The following is a 20,040-nucleotide window of genomic DNA, read 5'->3' as shown; positions in this document are numbered from 1 at the left end:
TGATGAAGCAAACTCTAGCAACTCTTCATCACATTCAAGTGCAGATATCTGTTGAACATCTAAAATTACAAGTGCGTCAACACCACCACTGGGCTTGTCATCGACTAAGAAGAATGAATTATTTAGTGGGCAAGGTGCTGAACTCACCCTCATAGATCTTCCCATCCCCGTCTCTATGCTAAAAACAGTAAATCTGATAAAATTGATAGAGACACAAGTATCAAATTCCTTATTTGAACATGGGTTTTCCCCTTTTTCAATACATTCAAGAATTGTCAATACTAACTCATTCTGTCTAACATGGTCTTTCTTGAATAGCAGTTCAACTTCATTTCTGAACACTCACTAACTTTGGTAATTGCATTTCACCCTTACTACTTGCTGTCATGGAAAATATAGAGATAATATTTCCAACAGTGCTACGTTTCAAGCGCCTGGTTGAGAAAATAGTGAAGAATCCACAAAATGGACCAACTTGCATGACCTGAAGGAAGTACTAGTAGATTTTGCCCTTGCAGCACACTTGAAAATAAGTCGGATTCCACACTTTTGAATCCAATTCCACACTTCTCTCAGCACACGTTCTTCTAGTTTGGATTTAACCAACGGAAAAGAGTCAAAAGTGCCATTGAAAATGGCTCAAAATTACCCTCCTTACACCTATTGGTTCATAATTGTCCTTAACGTTTGATTTTAGTCTAAAATTGCCCTTTCTTTTAACAAAAAGATGATGTAGAATATATTAGCTTTTTCATTAAATACGGGACAATAGTTTATTGGTCCCCATGTAATTATACCCAACTCATTCACAACCCAACCATTAACCCAAACCCGGTTTATAAAAAATCCAACACTTCATCCTCTTCATGATTCACCATTGTCTGCCATTTCAGAGTTCTTCGGGCCATAAAACTTCATACTTTTGGTATTCTCTTTAGTCATTCTAAGCTCGCTTGCAGGCAGTAGGTTCTAATTTCAATTTCCAACTATTCTCTTTCTACCTGAAATTCACGCATGTGCCCTACGGGTTCAACTTTATACAAATTGAGGTGCCTACTTGTGCACACCCAAACAGCTAAGGCCAAGTTTGAGGGCCATATATTATGCCTTTTTAACTTTGAAGACAAACTAGAGGAAAGCTGCCCTAACACAAAAACTAACACATTCTTGATTCTTCAATTCACGAACAAGCAAAATTATACATTATCACATGACTATAATCTGTATCTACCTCCACCTCTGCCCCAACAAATATAGGGCTAAAACGAAACCATTCACACCAACGCAGCAAGAGCCAAGCATACTCTAGCAATATTGGCAAAGCCGGAAAAAAGAGAAATGAGAACAGGTCAAAAGATGATGCCTTGACACACCGCAACCTGATATCAGCAGACACAAAAATTGGCTTTCCTTTAACCAAAAAAAAAAAAACTGCCTTTTGGCAAGGTTCCCAACCATGAATATGTTACACACAAAGGATAAGTGTGAAGTCCTTGAACTTCCAGAACCTGCTTTAGAAAGCTTCTCAAGATAAGGAAGAAGCTCGATCAGGTCATTGCTGCCCATTATCGGTCTTCTGCAGAGCTGAAAAGTTTCCCAGAAATATCGGACTTCAACTTCCATGTAAATGAGGCAATCTCATGAATTAGACAATCTATTTCTTCCTCTTTTTTCTCATATATGAAAAACAAAGTAAAGGCACCTGGGATTCCTGCAGTTGAATATAAGATGGTCAGAGCACCCAATATGGGATTAAACTAGCATAGCTCAAGCTTCTATTTGCATCATTTAGAAGAAAGTAAAACATATTCTGGATGCAAATGAGTTTTTACCATGTAAGCTCAAGGTGCACTATTTCAGTGTCAATAGGTACATATACGGATAGAGGGAGGAAAGAGAGACCATTTACCAATGACAAACAAACTCTGCAGAGAAATGGTTCCAAGGATACTTAGAATCAATAGAGAGAGAGCCACCTGTTTCATCAATAGGAAGATGTTAATGGCGTACAAGGATGTATTATTGTCCTCACTAGAACTCTTAGTCTTTTTATAAAGCCAATATAGCACTGACTTGGTGCTAATAAAAAAAGGCCAAATACATAGCCAGCCCCTTGAACTTGTCAGAATTTTCCATTTTGGCACCTCAACTAAGACTAGTACCTATTGAACACTCTTAACTCCAACTAAAGTGTGTCTATTAAGTACCTTGTACAATATATGCAAATAAGTCCAGCACTGTGAACTACCCGCACAGTGACATGGTGAAATTGACCAATCAAAAAAAGCCACCTGGCTTTTGAATCTAAAAAAGATTTTAAGAAAAAACAAAACAAAAAAAGAAGACAAAAAAAATAGAAAAGAAGAGCAAAGATCAATAGTCCATTGCTGCCGTAGATCGCCCATAGCCAACTGTAATTTTAACCCCCCGTCCACTATTTAGGATGCCTCTTCGCCCCCCTCCCACGGCATCCCCTTTCCAGATGCCCTCCTCTCCTCGGATGATTTGAATTTTAGATTTCGCAGTAATTTTCATTACCGGTGAACATGTCAGCATTAATTATATTAATATTATTGCCAATGGACAGATTTATTCTTCAATTTTGTTTGTTAGATCTAAAAACTTTTGCTGCCTGTGTAATTGATTAATGGATTGTTAAGAAGCTGTGGTGGCGGTGTTGTGGCGGGACAGAGGAGGATGAAAGGTAAGGTTGGAGTTGGTGGTGGGGAGAGAGGAGGAAAGAAAAGAGAATATCTGATTCAGACGAAAAAAATTCAACCTGGGACTAATTCACACGCTTGTAAATTAGTGAAGAATAATGTTTTCACCACGTCAGCATATGCGTTCAATAGGCACACTTTTGTTGGAGTTAGAGTGTTCAATAGGTACTAGTCTTAGTTGAGGTGCCAAAATGGAAAATTCAGACAAGTTTAAGGGGGCCGCATATGACTTCATCCATAAAAAAAAATAAAAAAAATAGTTTGCATGTGTTAGCAATTACCTTAAGAAAGAACATACAATCAGCCCCTTTACAAAGAGATTTTAAACCCTTCACTGCAGAATTCCAGCCTGAGGCCACTGACAGAGCAACTTGGCGCGATGTCTCTTCCGATACATGGAAGCATGACATGGGAACTTTGTCAATTTTATAACCCATTCTGTACCAGAAAAAAAAAAAGCACATATCATCACTCCCGAAACTGACTCAATGTCAGTTCCCTGCCTACTCCACTTAAATACATATGCAATAGACTGCACCTTTATCAGCATGTATATATCTTTTGGGTAAAGTTTAAGAAATTTTTTGTATATATCAGAATGACCATTAATATAATGCTGAATAATTTCTAAGAGCCAGATGTCTGCTGCACAGAAAAAAATATGGACAAACAGAGGGAGAGAGTACAGATGAATACATTCTCTGAGGCAGTCTTCCGTGGATGAACAAGAAAATCGCTGACACCAACAGAATCCTTGATATAGAAGTTACTATGGTGAAGCCAGAAGCTATGAAATTGAAATAAATTGCAGCCAGAACTAATGCTGCTGTTAGTGTCTGTTTCTTGTCCCTCCAAAGAAGTGTGTCAGCAACTGCAAAATACAGTCACACAGGTTGAGTTAGAATCTTTGGTTTTTCTCTTAAAATTGAATACAAGTCTTCGCCATTGATTGTTTATCACTTTAAACAAAAAATCTTCTAAAAACATGCAGTATAACTAAGAGGGTGTTTGGATTGACTTTTTAAAAGTAGCTTATAAGCTAAAAGCTAAAAGTCATAAGTTGGTAATACCCAATTTTTGGCTTTTGGCTGATTTTTGTATTTTTCTTGCCTAAAAGTTAGTGCTTTTAAGCACATTTTATCTTTGCCAAACACTACAAAAATTAGAAAAGAGCTTAAAAGCCAATCCAAACACCCTCTAAGAAATGTCAAATAGTTTAAACTGTGCTCAGTATACAGATAAATAAGTGAAGTAGTCAAATCTATGTCTCCAGATAATACTGGAACACCAGCCCAAACAAGGGGAAAGCCAGTTTGAGATTGCACAGTAAAACTTCCCACATGTAAAGTTTGTACTTTATTCATTGCAGAGAACCAAGCAATTGCATTCCGACGCTTAGTTTGTAAGCCTTCAGTTTCAGATTGATAACTAATTCATATTCAACTCCCAACTTATCATTCACCACAAAAACAGAAATCCACTTGATGCTAACGGAGGAGACACCACTTCATGGGCTTAAATTTCTATAAAATTGTGTGCATTGATATGGTCAGCATCAAAGCTAAAAAGCTTATTTAAAATCATTCCACAAGTAGTCAAAGATAGTGATGGGGATAATACAAACATTTCTCTATTCACCATCCACCAACTACTGGTTCTGGAAGTCTTTCCATTCACTCTTCAAACACGGTAAATATGTGTGATGATGTAAGGCAAGATGCAAATACAAGCTTTTGCTCCTCATGCATTTTATTTGAAATATAACAAAATAAGGGACCAGTTCGAGGTTATGTGTTTCCTCTGGCAATTGAATTACTCTGAAAAATCTAATCAGTGCATTTACTACAGACAAGTCACATTCAACTTCTTGACCAGAATGAGATGTTCTACAAGAAACAAATTATGTAAGTAATAAGTTTCACAAGGCCCATCCTCAGCAGGATCCCATAGACAGAAGCAATACGTCGACTATAGAATTAAAATAATCTATCAGACAAATAAAATAATTTCTTAAATTTCAGGTGGGGAGACAGAGGCTCAAGTTATGAGAAAGAAGTCAAATGTATACCTCTTCCACTTCCGAGAAATAGAGAAGCTTTAGAAGGGCCTTTCTTTTCTGGCAGCTGTTCAGCTCTCAGATGCGGATATGATTCAATGGTCCTCCTTAGGCCCTCCTAAAGAAATTAGAATCACATCATCACTGGGTACATAATGAGAGCAAAAACCCAAGAAACTGTGGGAAACTGAATAATCCTTTAAAGTGATGTTATCAAACAAGGCCCCACAACAAAATTCTTACACTTAAAATCCAGGTATAAATACAATCTAATTCCAAAATTCCTTTCATAATGGAAGCTCAGACTGATGCATCAGTGAAGCAATAAATATCTATAGAAAGTTCAAACTCAGAGCACCAAAAGTCCAAGAATATGTTTTAGCCGAACACACTGACCACATTTGAAATGAAAGGATCCATTAAGAAGTTAACAAGGACTATTCCATGCAGAAGATTATGAGTAGAATGACTCAACACTTCAGAGAATATGAGACAGATACAGCATGGAATTTATGATTTATATGTGGAATTACCAGACCCAATAGATCAATTTCAAGGAAAGTACGGGAACCTGAAGTGGGACAATTGGTGTGTAGCCAAGGCGATCATTTGCTTTCGAACAATTAAATGTTCTGCTACGAGATAGGAGTCTGATTCTTGACGGAGTCAACTGTGGGACCTTCATTCCGTATGCCGCCAACAGCTTATAAGTCAACTCCACCAGATATGCAATTGGCATCATCACAGAGGCAGGAATTTTAATTCTTGGCCTGCATACTATAAACAATCAGAAATAAAGATAATAGACATCGCAAGAAATGAAGCAAACGGAAAGCAGAAAAGACAAAGAGTATCTACTAGAGTCAGAGTGTGAAGCAAACAGAAACTGGCTAGAAATAACAGAGAAGCCATAGTGCCTTCTCATGAATACACGAGATAAAATAAGGTCTGTTATTCAATTGCATCTGCAAATGCCAATGGGCATAATACACACTTCAGTTGGCTAGGGATTACAGTGAGTTGGTTTTACACGTAACAAATCACCAACAAAAACACACATACATTCTCCCTCTCTCATATACAAACATGCTGACAAATGTTGAGTAATCTGACAAAATAGGACATGAGGTAGAGTGCCTCAAAATGAAAAAGGAAACAAAAGAAAGAAAGCAAATCTGAACCTGTCAAACCCATTTAACTTAATATGTTACATATATTAATATTTTCATCATTTTCATAACCAACTCTGGGTTTAAGTCACAAATCACACAGTGCCACTTGGTCCCAACAATAAAGATGATAATGATAACCAATCTCAAAGCAACAACCGGCTCAACCATCATAACAGCATATGTGAAAGAAAAAAACTAGAATTGTACATTAAGCAATCAACTTAAACACACTATTCTCAAGTCACACTAAAGGGTATGTCTTCGTCAAACGCCACTGCCAGCCATGCAGAAAAAGGAGAAAAGACCGAAGAAGCAAAAGAAGAAAATACTAGGGGGGTCATTTGGTTTAGATACAAGTTATGCAAGGATTAGCAATGCACGTATTAGCAATGCAAGGATTAGGAATGCAGGGATTGTGATGTAGGGATTATTTGTTGTTGGATGTTTAGTTTGATATAATAAACAGTGTATAATTTAAATTTTTTATTTACTTTTTAGAAAAATAAAAGTGTGTTCAGTACTATGAAGATTAGTTTTGTCAGTTTAATGTTCTAATTCATGTGTTGTTTAGTACATGTATTCTTATTCAACATTCTATCCGTTTAAAATACTAGATAAATTTCCTCATTAACTTAAGTGGGTATTACGTATGAAGAAAAGGAAAAAGCTAACCAAACACTACATACGCTATGCTGGATTTTATACCAAGATTAACTCTACTAGAAGCACCAACCAAACAATGTACGATATTGTGTTGATTTTTATACATAGATTAAATGTCTTAAAACACTAACCAGAGACATTAATCCCTCCCAATTTGGCTAAAGATAATTTACAACATCCACCACAGTGAGCCACCCTTTGCACTAAGATACATGCTTATGGTGCACATGCATAATCTTACAACCAAAATCAGATTTTACCCTCTATGTGGATAGTTTTGCTTGTTGATCGTTTGTGTGGATATCTACTTGTGGAACGTAAATGGAAAGAGTGATTCGTTACTTAACCTTAATATAGTCTGTGAGACATACATAGGTTCATAGTTTGAAATGCTCCCAGACACATTTATCGAGACCCCCCCCCCCCTAGGGTCCCTTCTGGGCCTTAGACTCCCACCCCGGTGATTATTCTGATAGCCGGAAACCTCTCTCTTCCTCCTTTTTCTCTCTCTTCCCCCTCCAGCCACTCTCTCAGACCTCCCTCTTTCTCTTTCCTTCTTTTCTTTCTACTTTCTCTAGCCACTCCCTCAAATGGATAACACCATCTACTTTGCCGTAGGTTTCAAATCCTATGATATCATGAGATCATCGGAAGCTACAGATGTTTGGTTCGATTGGACAGAAAGAAGCAGGAACTTTATCAGGAGAACTAGTTTCAATATTAAGACGATGGAATGGATTGTTCAGGTTATGTTGGAAGCCTCAAAGGTGCATGGAAACACAGTCAGAAGATGGAAGAAGAAAGATAACCTGTCGGAGATTTTTGTATCAAGAAATTACAATAGATATGGACGTTACATCAGCATCTTAAGCCTAAGAGGAAAAAGAAGGTCAGTTCTAATCATCCCGGAACTAGCTTTCAATGTTGGATGGAAAGATATTGCAGACAAAGTGGGTAGATTTATAAAGAGCCATGCCATTCAATCAACAACTTTTTCCACCAGATTAACACAGAAAAACATTCCCTATTCAGAGGCTGTAAGGAGCTTTAAATGGGCTAACAGGGATTTAAATGAGCCCCCACCAGTTGCTAGATCAAACCAGAAGAAAGAAGGACCTGTCCACATCGACAGTATATCCAGCCCACCCCACAATGAAGTTCTAAACAGGTGTATAGTGTGTAGCTTCCCCGAAAATGCATCAGAACTACCAACGTTATCAGATTTGAGAAGATGGTCTCAAAGCACATGGAAGCAAGCACATGGTTTAAACATTTATGAGATGGTGAACCGCTGCTTCCTCTTGGAGTTTGCCTCCAGAGAAGTGGCAGAAGAAGTAATGCTTGGCGAGTGGAGATGGAGAAAACATCAAATCAGACTTCAATGGTGGACTCCCACTATAGGAGCTATTGATTCTCGCAAAAAACCTACCTCTGTCTGGGCAAAATTCGTAGGGCTGCCCCTCCAACTATGGTCACAACAAACCTTCAAAATCATTGGGGATTTTTGTGGGGGATGGGTGGAGACGGAGGAGGAAACTCAGCTTCGTAACCATTTGAAGTGGGCTAGGGTTAAAATCAAGGGAGATGGGAGTTCTATCCCTAAGGATATGATGATAGAAAATGGAGGAATCCTTTACACCATCCAGATCTGGGTTGAATTGCCGGCGATTTTCTCTGCCGGAGAAGAGGTTTCTGCGTCATATCTGGCCCATCCTTCGGACCAGCGGTCTGTGGAAAATACAGCTGGGAAAAATGTACTTTTTAGCAGTGAGAAAGAGACAGGTCACGCGACATCCTCACGTGCCCTTGAAGCTGCTTTTCCTATGGGCCAGCTGACCAAATTACCCAACTCAGAAAATTCTTTGGGCCTTAACAAATTTAGGGTTTTGGCCCAAATGGATGAGGCTCCACTTAATTATAATTCTCAGCCTTTTAATGAAGCACGTGTGGAGGCACATGACTGCATTAATAAAAATCATCAAACCGACCCACTCCTTGTTGGATTAAAAGAGATCGCAATAAAATTTCTTCAAACCTACACTGCCTGGGAAGCAAAGTCGACTTCTCCAACAGAACAACCCACTCAAACCCTTCCTTCTTCTTCTTTCTCAACAGAACAACCCAATCATGTTACCGACTTACAATCAACCGAACCATCAGCCAGTCATGAGGTTTTTGTTCCGGTTCCCTCACACGATACCTCTGACTTACAAACCCCCGCTCCCTTCAAGAATGCAGAATTGCAACTTATGCAAGTCTACGAGGTTGAACCAGTTTCCATCCAATCCCAAGAGATGCATGAAGCAGAAGTCGATTTGAACTGGTTCAAAAATAATATGTTAGAATTGAGTGAAACATATGGTGCAGCTTTTGTTGGATATGAGGAGGAGGCAAAAGCTCTTTTAATGAAACTTCACAAAAGGAAAATTTCACTGGAAAATCAAGAAGCTGGAATGCAAGTTGTGGATGCCAAAAGTAAAGCTCCCAGAAATAGAGGATTAAGCAAACATGAATTGAAGAATTTAGAGTCAGACCTTAATGAAGAGGTTGAAGGAGTGAGAAGTAGGGGGAAGGTTCTTTCATTATCTTTTAAATGAAGGTAAATATATGTTCATGGAATGTCAGGGGACTTAACAGGGTCTCAAAGAGAAACCTTGTTAAGAGTTGCATTCAAGAATGGAGGGCAGATGTCTATTGTTTCCAAGAGACTAAATTGGAGAAAGATATAGAATTTTTTGCTAAGCAACTATGGGGAATCAGATGGATGAGATGTGACTATTTAGAAGCAGAAGGCAGCAAGGGTGGCATTATCATGCTATGGGATAGCAGATTATGGACTGGGGTTTTGATTGATAAAGGAACCTTTTCAATCACATGCAGTTTTACATCAACTCAACATTCTTTCAGTTGGTGTGTCACTGGCCTATACGCACCACACTCCAGAATTGATAGACAAGCATGTTGGGAAGAAATTGCAACATATAGAGGACTTTGGGAGGGACCATGGGTCGTTTGTGGTGATTTCAACACAAATAGATTCACGATAGAGAGAAGGGGCAGTTCCAGAATCACCAACTCAATGGCTGACTTTTCAGAATGGATTGAAGACATGGAGTTGTCTGATCCACCTTTGAATGGAGGGAGATTTACCTGGTTCAGGGGGGTGAATCACAATAGTGCAGCTAGGCTCGACAGGTTTCTTTACTCTACGGAGTGGGAAGAATCCTTCAGATATATCAAACAAAAAATGCAGCCAAGGGTTGACTCTGACCACACACCACTTATGCTTGAATGTGGAAACTGGGATCATCAGAAGAGTTACTTTAAATTCGAAAATTGGTGGCTTGGGGTGGAAGGTTTTACTGATATGGTCCAGCAATGGTGGTCAAATTTTGTGGTACTTGGCTGTCCAGACTATGTACTCAGCACAAAACTTAAACTCTTGAAGGGTAAGCTTAAAGAATGGAGCAAGAGCAGGTTTAGTGAGCTGCTTAATAGGAAAAACAGTCTTCTAAATGAATTGGCTGAACTGGATCACGCACAGGACAACAGGGAATTAAATGAAGATGAGATGATGATTAGGGCAACTGTTTTAGTTGAGCTGGAAGATTTGTCTAACAAAGAAGAAGACAGTTGGAGACAAAAATCAAGGGTGTTGTGGTTGAAACAGGGTGACAAAAATACCAGGTTTTTTCAAAGAATGGCAACAGCTCATAAGAGGTACAACACTATTGACAGACTGATTGTTAGAGGTGAAGAGGTCTTGGAACCTGATAATATTAAGAAAGCCATGGTGGATTTCTACAAGCAATTATATTCTGAAACAGAATCATGGAGGCCAAATTTTGACTACATCGGTTGTCCAAGGATCACTCAAGAAGAACAAGATTGGCTGCAAAGACCTTTCTCTGAAGCTGAAGTGATACAGATAATTAAGCAAAGTGCTATAGACAAGGCTCCAGGCCCGGATGGCTTCACAATGGGATTCTTCAAAGCTTGTTGGGACACAATCAGAGATGACATGATGCAGACAATTCACAATTTTCACCAGAATGAATATTTTGAGAAGTCTTTAAATGCCACTTTCATTGCTTTGATCCCAAAGAAATATGGAGCAGAAGAATTAAGGGATTATAGACCAATAAGCTTAATAGGAGGAGTATACAAGATCATCTCCAAACTCATCACTGAAAGACTAAAGACTGTCATGGGCAAGCTTGTCAATGACCACCAAATGGCATTTATTAAAGGGAGGCAGATCATGGATGCAACTTTGTTAGCTAATGAATTGGTTGACTCCAGGATCAAACAAAAGGTTCCTGGAATCCTATGTAAGCTTGATGTGGAAAAGGCTTTCGACCACGTGAATTGGTCTTTTCTTTTGAATGTTTTGACCGATATGGGGTTTGGAGGGAAATGGAGGAACTGGATATTTTTTTGCATCTCAACTGTGAAGTTCTCAGTCTTAATCAATGGAAGCCCCGAAGGTTTCTTTCACTCCAGCAGAGGGCTAAGACAAGGGGACCCTTTGTCCCCCTTTCTTTTTGTCCTAGCCATGGAAGGACTCAATCACATGCTCAGAATTGCCAATACAAGCAGTTGGATCAGAGGCTTTGGAACTACAAACAACTTGGGCATCAACATGGAGATTACACATTTGCTTTATGCAGATGATTCCCTCGTTTTTTGTGAAGCAAAAGTGGCACAAATCAGACACCTCAGAGCCATTCTCACCATTTTTGAAGCCCTTTCAGGTCTTCATGTAAATTGGGATAAAAGCTGCCTTTTCCCTGTCAATCGGGTAGTTGACCTTACAACACTAGCTATGATCCTTGGCTGCCAATTGGGATCACTTCCAACAATCTACTTAGGAATGCCACTTGGTGCTAAGAGCAAATCCATAGGGATCTGGAACGAGGTGATTGAAAGATGTGACAAGAAGCTAGCAAGGTGGAAAAGTCAGTACCTGTCTCTAGGTGGCAGACTAACTCTTATCAGTTCAGTCCTTGATGCCCTCCCCACCTACATGATGGGTTTGTTCCCCCTCCCCAAATGTGTGGAGGACAAATTAGACAAATTGAGGAGAAATTTTTTGTGGCAAGGCAACAAGGACAGAAGAAGCATGAATCTAGTAAAATGGGAAGCGGTAACTCTCAGCAAAAAGCAAGGAGGTCTGGGTATCAGGAATCTTAGTTTTCACAATCAGAGTTTACTACAAAAATGGCTATGGAGATTCAGTTTGGAAGACACTACATTATGGAGAAGATTCATTGCTCATAAATATGGTTTGTTAAACCAGTGGACAACAAATGTGGTCACATCCACTTATGGGACCAGTACTTGGAGAACCATCAGGAACTACTGGCCAACTTTCAACAGCAACATTTGCATCGAAATTGGCAATGGTCTGAAAACTGCTTTCTGGGATGATGCATGGATAGGTCAAAACTCTTTGAAGAGCCTTTTCCCTGATCTCTACTTGATTAGCCTTCAACAGCAAACCAAGACCAACAAGGTATGGGAACATCAAGTATGGAATCTGCTTTTCAGGAGAGCACTAAATGATTGGGAGATTGATAGAGTAGCCGAGCTATTACAAACTTTGGAACCCTTCAAGATCACTCCAGATATACCAGACAAACCAAAATGGACGCTAAATAGTAAGGGCTTTTTCACTGTCAAGTCTGCCTACTGGAATTATAATCATAGAACCTCCATCACAGAGGTGTGGCCTTGGAAACTCATTTGGAAAATCAAGATCCCCCTAAAGGTCTCTTGCTTTGCTTGGCTAGTGGTTAGGAAAGCATGCCTAACACATGAAAGGCTACAAAGAAGAGGTTTTCAGATTTGCTCAAGATGTTTACTTTGTGGATTAGATGTGGAAACAAATGACCACCTTTTCATTCATTGCAAGACAACTGCAAATCTGTGGTACATGTTCTTTTGTATTCTTGGTGTTAGTTGGGCCATGCCTAAGACTACTTTGGAACTACTCAACAGTTGGCAAGGTATTGGCAACAGAAATGGAGAAGAGAACTGGTGGCAGCTAATCCCTGCTTGCATTTGGTGGATAGCTTGGAAAGAGAGAAATTTAAGACTTTTTGAAGACAAAAGCAACTCCATCCATAAATTTAGGATGATTTGTCTTAGTGTCCTATATTTTTGGTGTAAACAGAACTTATTGGGGGATATAGGGGATTTGATAGATTTTATAGGCAAATTGTAATGATACAGCAGACTAGTTTTAGACTAGCTTTTGACAGCCTCACCATGGCTCTTTTTATGAGCTTGTAATTACCCCCTCAGCACTTCCAGGTGCTGCTTTTGGATATGAATACAAGATGTTACCTTTATCAAAAAACAATATAGTCTGTGAAGCCCATGCTTCTCTAGATCATCTCATTCACATAGTTTACAACCAAAGCAATTAACAATCGCTTAGATGTGGCAATCTCAACCCAAATTTTTTAAGCCGCCCAAAATCACCCATATTTGAAGAATTAACCTAAATAGCTGCTCACCCACCCGCTTAAACCAAAAACAGTCAGTGGATGTAAAATAAATGTATAATCCATGTATAATATGAGTAAACCATCAATGCAAAATCAGTGTATAATCTATATATACCGGCTAGGAAAAGTAAGCATCGAATCCGACCGGCTATTTGTGTAAAGACCCCCCAATAGTTTAACAATTTGGATCATTAGTATTAAAAATAGGGTTTAACATGGGTTTCGCCCATAATTATTAATTAGCTCCCCAAAAGAGTTTAAAATGAGTTCAAAGCTGCACCCAAGGCATGGCCTAATTGTCAATGAAGTGGGTTGGTAACCAGGAGATCTCACGTTCAAATTTCAGCGGAGACAAAAAACACTAGGTGATTTCTTCTCATACGTCCAAGCCTGGGTGGATAGAGTTATCCAGTACTTGTGCAATGGAAGGTAGGAGGTACGTTGTGGAATTAGTCAAGGTGCACGCAAGCTAGCCCGGACACAACGGTTATCAGCAATAAAACCAAACATATCAAACCATATACTAAAACTGACATTCTATTTTCTTCTGATGTACAAAACTAAGATGCCTCATACTTGGTGGTCATCATTAAAACTAAATATACCACCTGCACAAGGCAGGGGTAAGGTCTGCGCACACACTACCCTCCCTAGACCCCACTGGTGAAATTACACTGGGTATGTTGTTGTTGTTGTTGTAGTTGATTTGTGGAACCCCTCTACTATGGCCCAGTAAGACAGAAAACTTTAAGCAGAACAGAGGTTCTGCTCTATAAGTTGATTTCCTGGAGCTAAATAATCAAACTTAGGCCCCAAAAGGTTCCAGCAAGTGGTTTCTGTAATTACTTAATTTTGTGGGAGCTACAGCGCATAAACAGCAGGAACTTAAAAGCTTTTCAGGAATAATCTTTCTCCCCATTTCTTCTACGTGACAGAGGATGCCTTCTCCACTGTATATGTACTTGGACTTTTATAGTAAAACTGATCCCCAAATCACAAAAAATATAAAGCAGGTCAAATCTATGTTTCTCGGACTCGTTTACAGGTAAGTATTTTTACATTCCATGGAAGTATCAGATACAGGTATGCAACTCATTTAATTTTCAGTATATTTTGAAGACGCTATACAAAGTACCCACACTCTTATCAGACCCGTTGGACACTGGTATGTCAAGACATATGAAGGATCCACGCAACATAGGGTAAAATTCCAGACATCTGCAAAATAGGAATTATGCTAGAACAAGTTTTAGAATGCTTTTCATAATAAGACCACAAAGTGATCTAGCGAAAACAGATAGAGACAAGAATTTTGTAGGGAAATTTTCTGACAAAACCAGAGCCATAAATAAGAATACCTCTCATAGCCAAGACCTTCAAGAATAAGTGCGACAAACTCCCAAAACTTTATGGGCTCCATGTTCGTGACAAAATACGCCTGCCAACATCATTTTTTTTTTTTATCAAGGCTTTATTATTCAACAGAGTTAACATCGAAAAAATAGCAAAAAACTACTAGTATGTTCCTCTCAGAGGAAAATTGATAACATAAGAAAACGATGTTTTCTCATAAGTCTACATGGGCAATATGACCATTTTCATTTCTAACCCTTACCTCGCATAGAAGTGTTAACTATAATACTAGGAAGTTCCCAAACTTGCTAAAGAAAAGGAAGATGACAAAGGTACTCTTATTTGATCCTTTACTGTATAATTTTACTGTATAATTGTAACAGCGAGGAGGGAAAAGGCTACAATTATGATTTAAACCAAGTATAGAAGCTCCCTAAACAGCTAAGGAAAATAACTACAAGCAAGGAGTCTCTTATTTGATCGCTGAAACTGTAATCTTAGATAATAATGAATGGATAAGTGTTGTCAACTACAACGACTGGCATAATCTGCGTTACCCAATGAAGTTTTACAATAGTTCCACATAACCAGCAACTTGTTAGGTTTGTACTCTTTTAAATGCATTGTCAGGGAAGCAAAGAACAATATTAAGATAAGTGAGATGATGAGGAACCCTCTCCCTACCAAAGAAGTATAACTAATATACTGCCACACAATAGCCAATGACCCTTAAATAGTTAAACCACCTAGGCATTTAGTCCTTCATGGAAAATGAAAATTAATAAGATAGATATTAAGCGAAAAAGGAACCCAGAAACCACATGGACCTAAAGGAAAGTAATGAGCTTCACCAAACCTATGAAGTTGAATGATGCAACATACACATTTACTAAACCTTGATTTGAGATCTTTCAATTAAAACTTTAAGATTGATAGCTCAACTTTTGTTGCTGCAAGACTTGATAGTCATCTTAATATTCTTGTGGCATTGATCTCATAGAGCAACTATGAGGCTGAGTACAAAGATGAATGGGACACAAATGGCAACACAAAGATTCTTTTATTCTATTAGTGCAAGTGTGCAACCCCAGAATTTCTATTGCATTGCATGATCCTGGATACTTCGCCACAACTTCACAAGTCAAAACACATAACTACTATGGACCTGTGTTGTCAAAGGCTCGCTTAAGCCCTAAAGTGAGGCGCAAAGCATGTTGAGCGCCTCGCTTTATGGGCGCTTCAGTGTCGTCATAAAGGCTCTAAGGCATACTTTTCCTTGCAAATGAGTGTAATCCTTAAGATGCAACACTAACAATTGATTTTCACTTCATCATAATTTTCTCTCCGTTTCTTTGTCCATGCCCCAGACCCCACTCAGTGGGATTATACTGGGCTTGTTGTTGTTGTTGTTGTTCTTTGTCCATATATTTGTTACCCATACTTATGATTATTAATCTTGGATTACACATATTTGTATTTTTTTCCTCGATTTGCTACTTTTTTCATTAAAGCACACGCTTTATTTGTGCTTTGTGCTTTGTGCTTTGTGCTTTGCGCTTAAAGTCCCAAGAACCTTAGAGCTTTTGCGCATTTCGCTTTTGATAGCACTGCTATGGACTCCAAAAATGTTGCAGCACTCGTGTTGGATCCTCTAAAAATGTACCATTTTGCAGGATCTGAATGCAGCCATCAACATGTTTTAAGAGTCCAAGCGACATAGGATACATTAGATTGAAAGCATATGGCGAAGCATGGCCATACAGCTGTTTATCCAGAACATAGAAAACAATAAAATTAGAAATGTTACCTGGCCAGACGCTCTTTCTGCAACTGCACCGCCTGATGCAAGAGCTCGTTCGGCACATACATGAGCATGTGCGACATTTTCTACGTAAGTGAAATCATACATGTTGTTGCCGTCACCAATAATGAACTGTACAATTAAGAATCAAACAAGTCGTCAAAATCATTCAAATAGTTGGATAGAAAATAAAAGACATCTAAAATCCATCAGTCTTTCGATATTACAAATAATTTGGACAAGCAAAAAAAATCAATAGTGAACCAGTAGTAAGTTCCTCAAGACACATTTTCTAATCAAACTACTGAACAATAAATATGACCTATTATATAATCACCTTAGATTTTCCAGCCCTTGCAGCTGCAACTAGTGATGGAACCAACAACCTGTCGCCAAGGCCAAAAATACTGCTAGGTCTAATGCAGCAGGTCAGGAGCCCTTTAGTATCATTTGACTTGATAACTAGTGCCTCTCCTTCAGCTTTAGTTGCAGAATAGGAATCATTATGCTGAAAACATTATCAATAATGAGGTATGTTTATAGACAAATCTAACAAAGATTCATTTGGATAAAGTAAACAGGAACTAGAGTCTATACCTTAGAAGGATATGGTAGTGATTCATCCCCATTGATAATACCATGAACCCCATCAAACACCACACTGGGGGAGCTGGTATAAATAAGTCTCTTCACTTTTAGCTCAACACAAGCATCAATGATATTCTTGGTTCCTTCATATTTGTTCAACAGAAACGAGGGAAGTAAAAATCTCATACGGAAACAGGAAGTCAAACAAGAAAACGCATTAACAAGTCGAATTTCTTTTTTTTTTTTTTTTTTTTGAGAACAATGAAAGCTTTTCCTAGATATGAACAATACCTAGCACATTAACAGAATGATGAAGCTGGTGGTTGTTGATGGATGAATCTGGAGCAGCCATGTGGAAGACAACCTCGGCTCCTTCACACGCTGCAAGTTAACAAGTGAAGAGTTATGACACTACATAACTTCACAAAGGCTATTTTGAATATTTTAACCCAAAGACGATGAGTCTTAACAATTTGTGGCAAAATTTGGAAACGTGCTTGATACGAGACATATTTATTTGTAACAGTCTTAAATGTGGAAACTCTTCGCATTTTTGCTTTCATACTATGGTTAAAAGTACATGGAATGTCATTTTTAGGTGTATAAAGGATCACAAACCATAATTGGAAGCACTACCAACCTCCTTCGGAACTTCTGTACCCTTGATAAACTACATTTTTCAATTTTCAGCCAGAGAACAAGTTATCGAGATCAACAAATTCAATGGCTCTTCAATAAATTCGCAATGTATTGCTAAGCATAGACAATTTCTTTTAAAAAATATTAACACTACATGGAATTTACAAATGTATTGCTAACTTTATGCTGGTTCTATAAATAAAAGTTGCGCTCCCATCAAAAAGCTGCTAAGATTTACGCATTATATAATTAAAAGTTACACTTTACTTGTCAAAAAAACCAAATGTAATGCTAACATAGATACAGTCAGACCTCTCTATAACAACATCCTTATATAACAGCACCTCGCTATAACAACCAAGTTTTTTTCAGAACCAGTTTTTTATGTTATATTTTACCTCTTTATAACAGTGTTTTACCTATAACAGCAACAACCATCTTTATAACAGTACGCCCTTTGTAATATTGTCCCTCTACAACAACTATCTTTTTTTTTGGTAATATAGTAATTAACCATCTTTATAGAAATAGAATCTCTAAGATTACCAATAATATGTCTAGAGATTTTGACCAAATATTTCAATAATTTAATACACTATTTATACAGAGAATATTCCATGAATATCTATCATTAAAAGATTTTCCTTCTTCATAGAAAGTGTGATTAAGCTTAGTGGTCAATGAGGTGGGTTGAGAAAGAGGTTTTCATGTTCAAATTTCAACGGACTCAAAAACATTAGGTGATTTGTTTTCATCTGTCCAAACATAGGTGGACAAAGTTACCTAGTACTCTGTGCTGGTGAGAGTACCCGTTCAATTAGTCGAGGTTCGCACAAGCTGACCAGGACACCACAGTTATGAAAAAGGCAAAATTGAGAGTAAATTGTTAAGAAATTAGATGCAACCAAGGGTGTAACCTAGTGGTCAATGAGGTGAGTTGAGAAGCATGAGTCCTAGGTTCAAGTTTTAACGGACGCAAAAACATTAGCTGATTTCTTTTCATATGTCTAAACATAGGTGGAAAAAGTTGCCTAGTACTCTGTGCTAGCAAGTACGCTTGAAATTAGTCGAGGTTCACACAAGCTACCAGGACACCACAGTTATCAAAAAAGCAAAATTGGAGTAAAATTTAAAGACCTTTGAGCACTTGGGACTTGTCACGAAGATCCATGGATACATACTTGGCACGTCCAGATCGCAGAGCTTTTCCAACCGCGCCTTCCTCTTCATGAAGCTCCAATTTAATATCCGGTCCTAAATCAGCAATTCTGACATGAAACATTTCATATCGGATCAGCATTTCCACCAAATGCCGAGCAGCGAACCCTCTTCCTCCTGTCACCACACACCATCTCTCTGCCACATCACCCATTTTCCTACTACAATAACAAAGTAAATTCGATTCAATTAATCAGTTAATGCAACTATAAAAAGATTCATCTAACTATGGTTTGCTCATTTGCTAAGATTGTATAAGATATTTTTAACAACCTGGGGTTTTCATGTTTACGAGAAAAATATAACTTTAGAAATTCAAATAAAACTTAAATCAGGAGGCAATGCAGCCAGATACTGTACCTTGTTTGTATTTGTAGTTCGAACTGTGGGAGTTAGAGACAAAGAGGGAACACTTTGAATGACTTTAATCTCATAATCTGCGTTAAATTTCTAGGGTTTTCTACCACAAATTTGCGGGAATAAAGATGTGAGTTGAATAAAGAGATATTCTAATATGTGAAGAATATCGAATAAATTTGGGAGATTTGCACCAATAGAATGATGTTTAAGACCAATATTTAAATTTTATTTATCCCCAGATACAAGAAAAGACAAGGACATAGATGATGAAAATGAGTTTGTCGGACTTGACACGCGTCCTTCCCCTAAAATTAAGGGCAAATTTCTATCAAACTATAATAGGGGTATTTGAATCAAAAGTATAACAATCTATATATCTATATATATTATTAAAAACAGAATAGTTTTAGGATAAAAAGTGGTTATTAGTTATTAATTAGTTAATTTAGTTAGTGTTTTTGAATTAAAAAATAATTAAATAAATATTTATATTTTTTAAAGAAAGTGATCTTGATAAAATGGGGAAAAGAAACTGAACAGTTGGTTTTTAAGTAGTGGTCTTGAAGACCACGTTTGTGCATTTCCTTCAAACTTTGAATTTATTTTTTATTTTATTTTTGGTTTTGTAAAAATTAAACTAACTGATTGGAATATCCTAAAAAATCTATCCGAATTAATATTTATTTTTTATTTTATTTTTGGTTTTGTAAAAATTAAACTAACTGATTGGAATATCCTAAAAAATCTATCCGAATTAATATTTATTTTTAAAACATTTATATAGCCACGTTCTAGACAAAACCAACTGTAAAAGGGGGAAATGAGAAATAAACGGGGACATGAAGGTGGGGAAGTGGAAATTAACAGAGGTGGGGAAGCGGGAAGGCAATGAAGAGATCAACAGATAAGGGGATATCTTTATCTTCATTGAAAATAGCAGTAGATAGATTTTCTTATA

General features: G+C 37.8%; 1 protein-coding gene across 2 annotated transcripts; it reads right to left on the bottom strand.

Annotated features, from left to right (window-relative positions):
* Window positions 1–1,145: 1,145 nt before the first annotated feature.
* On the bottom strand, window positions 1,146–19,341 carry LOC132606295 (3beta-hydroxysteroid-dehydrogenase/decarboxylase). Of its 2 annotated transcripts, none has more exons than XM_060319739.1 (13): window positions 19,083–19,341; window positions 18,642–18,880; window positions 17,157–17,246; window positions 16,875–17,008; window positions 16,615–16,785; window positions 16,284–16,409; window positions 14,482–14,561; window positions 5,348–5,546; window positions 4,789–4,894; window positions 3,417–3,591; window positions 3,002–3,158; window positions 1,910–1,976; window positions 1,146–1,711 (listed from the first exon to the last, which is right to left on the bottom strand). In XM_060319739.1, exons 2-13 carry the CDS (start codon window positions 18,874–18,876, stop codon window positions 1,566–1,568), a joined length of 1,686 nt encoding a protein of 561 aa, XP_060175722.1. In that variant the 5' UTR covers window positions 18,877–18,880; window positions 19,083–19,341; the 3' UTR covers window positions 1,146–1,565. The 2 variants fall into 2 exon arrangements, with proteins under 2 accessions (XP_060175722.1, XP_060175721.1); XM_060319738.1 differs by having other exon boundaries at window positions 18,642–18,883; window positions 19,083–19,340.
* Between the last annotated feature and the right edge of the window lie 699 nt (window positions 19,342–20,040).

This window comes from Lycium barbarum, chromosome 8, assembly GCF_019175385.1.
Source record: "Lycium barbarum isolate Lr01 chromosome 8, ASM1917538v2, whole genome shotgun sequence".
Lineage (NCBI taxonomy): Eukaryota > Viridiplantae > Streptophyta > Magnoliopsida > Solanales > Solanaceae > Lycium > Lycium barbarum.
The sequence above is the reverse complement of the archived record's forward strand: the minus strand, read 5'-3'. Positions and strand labels throughout refer to the sequence as shown.

Excerpts from the sequence above, each read along its gene's own strand:
- LOC132606295 (XM_060319739.1), bottom strand. The coding sequence starts at position 18,876 with ATGGGTGATGTGGCAGAGAGATGGTGTGTGGTGACAGGAGGAAGAGGG. Across the intron at positions 3,592-4,788 it reads ATTTCTCGGAAGTGGAAGAG|TTGCTGACACACTTCTTTGG; the intron begins GTATACATTTGA and ends TGTATTTTGCAG. Across the intron at positions 3,159-3,416 it reads GGAAGACTGCCTCAGAGAAT|AATGGGTTATAAAATTGACA; the intron begins GTATTCATCTGT and ends TTTCTGGTACAG.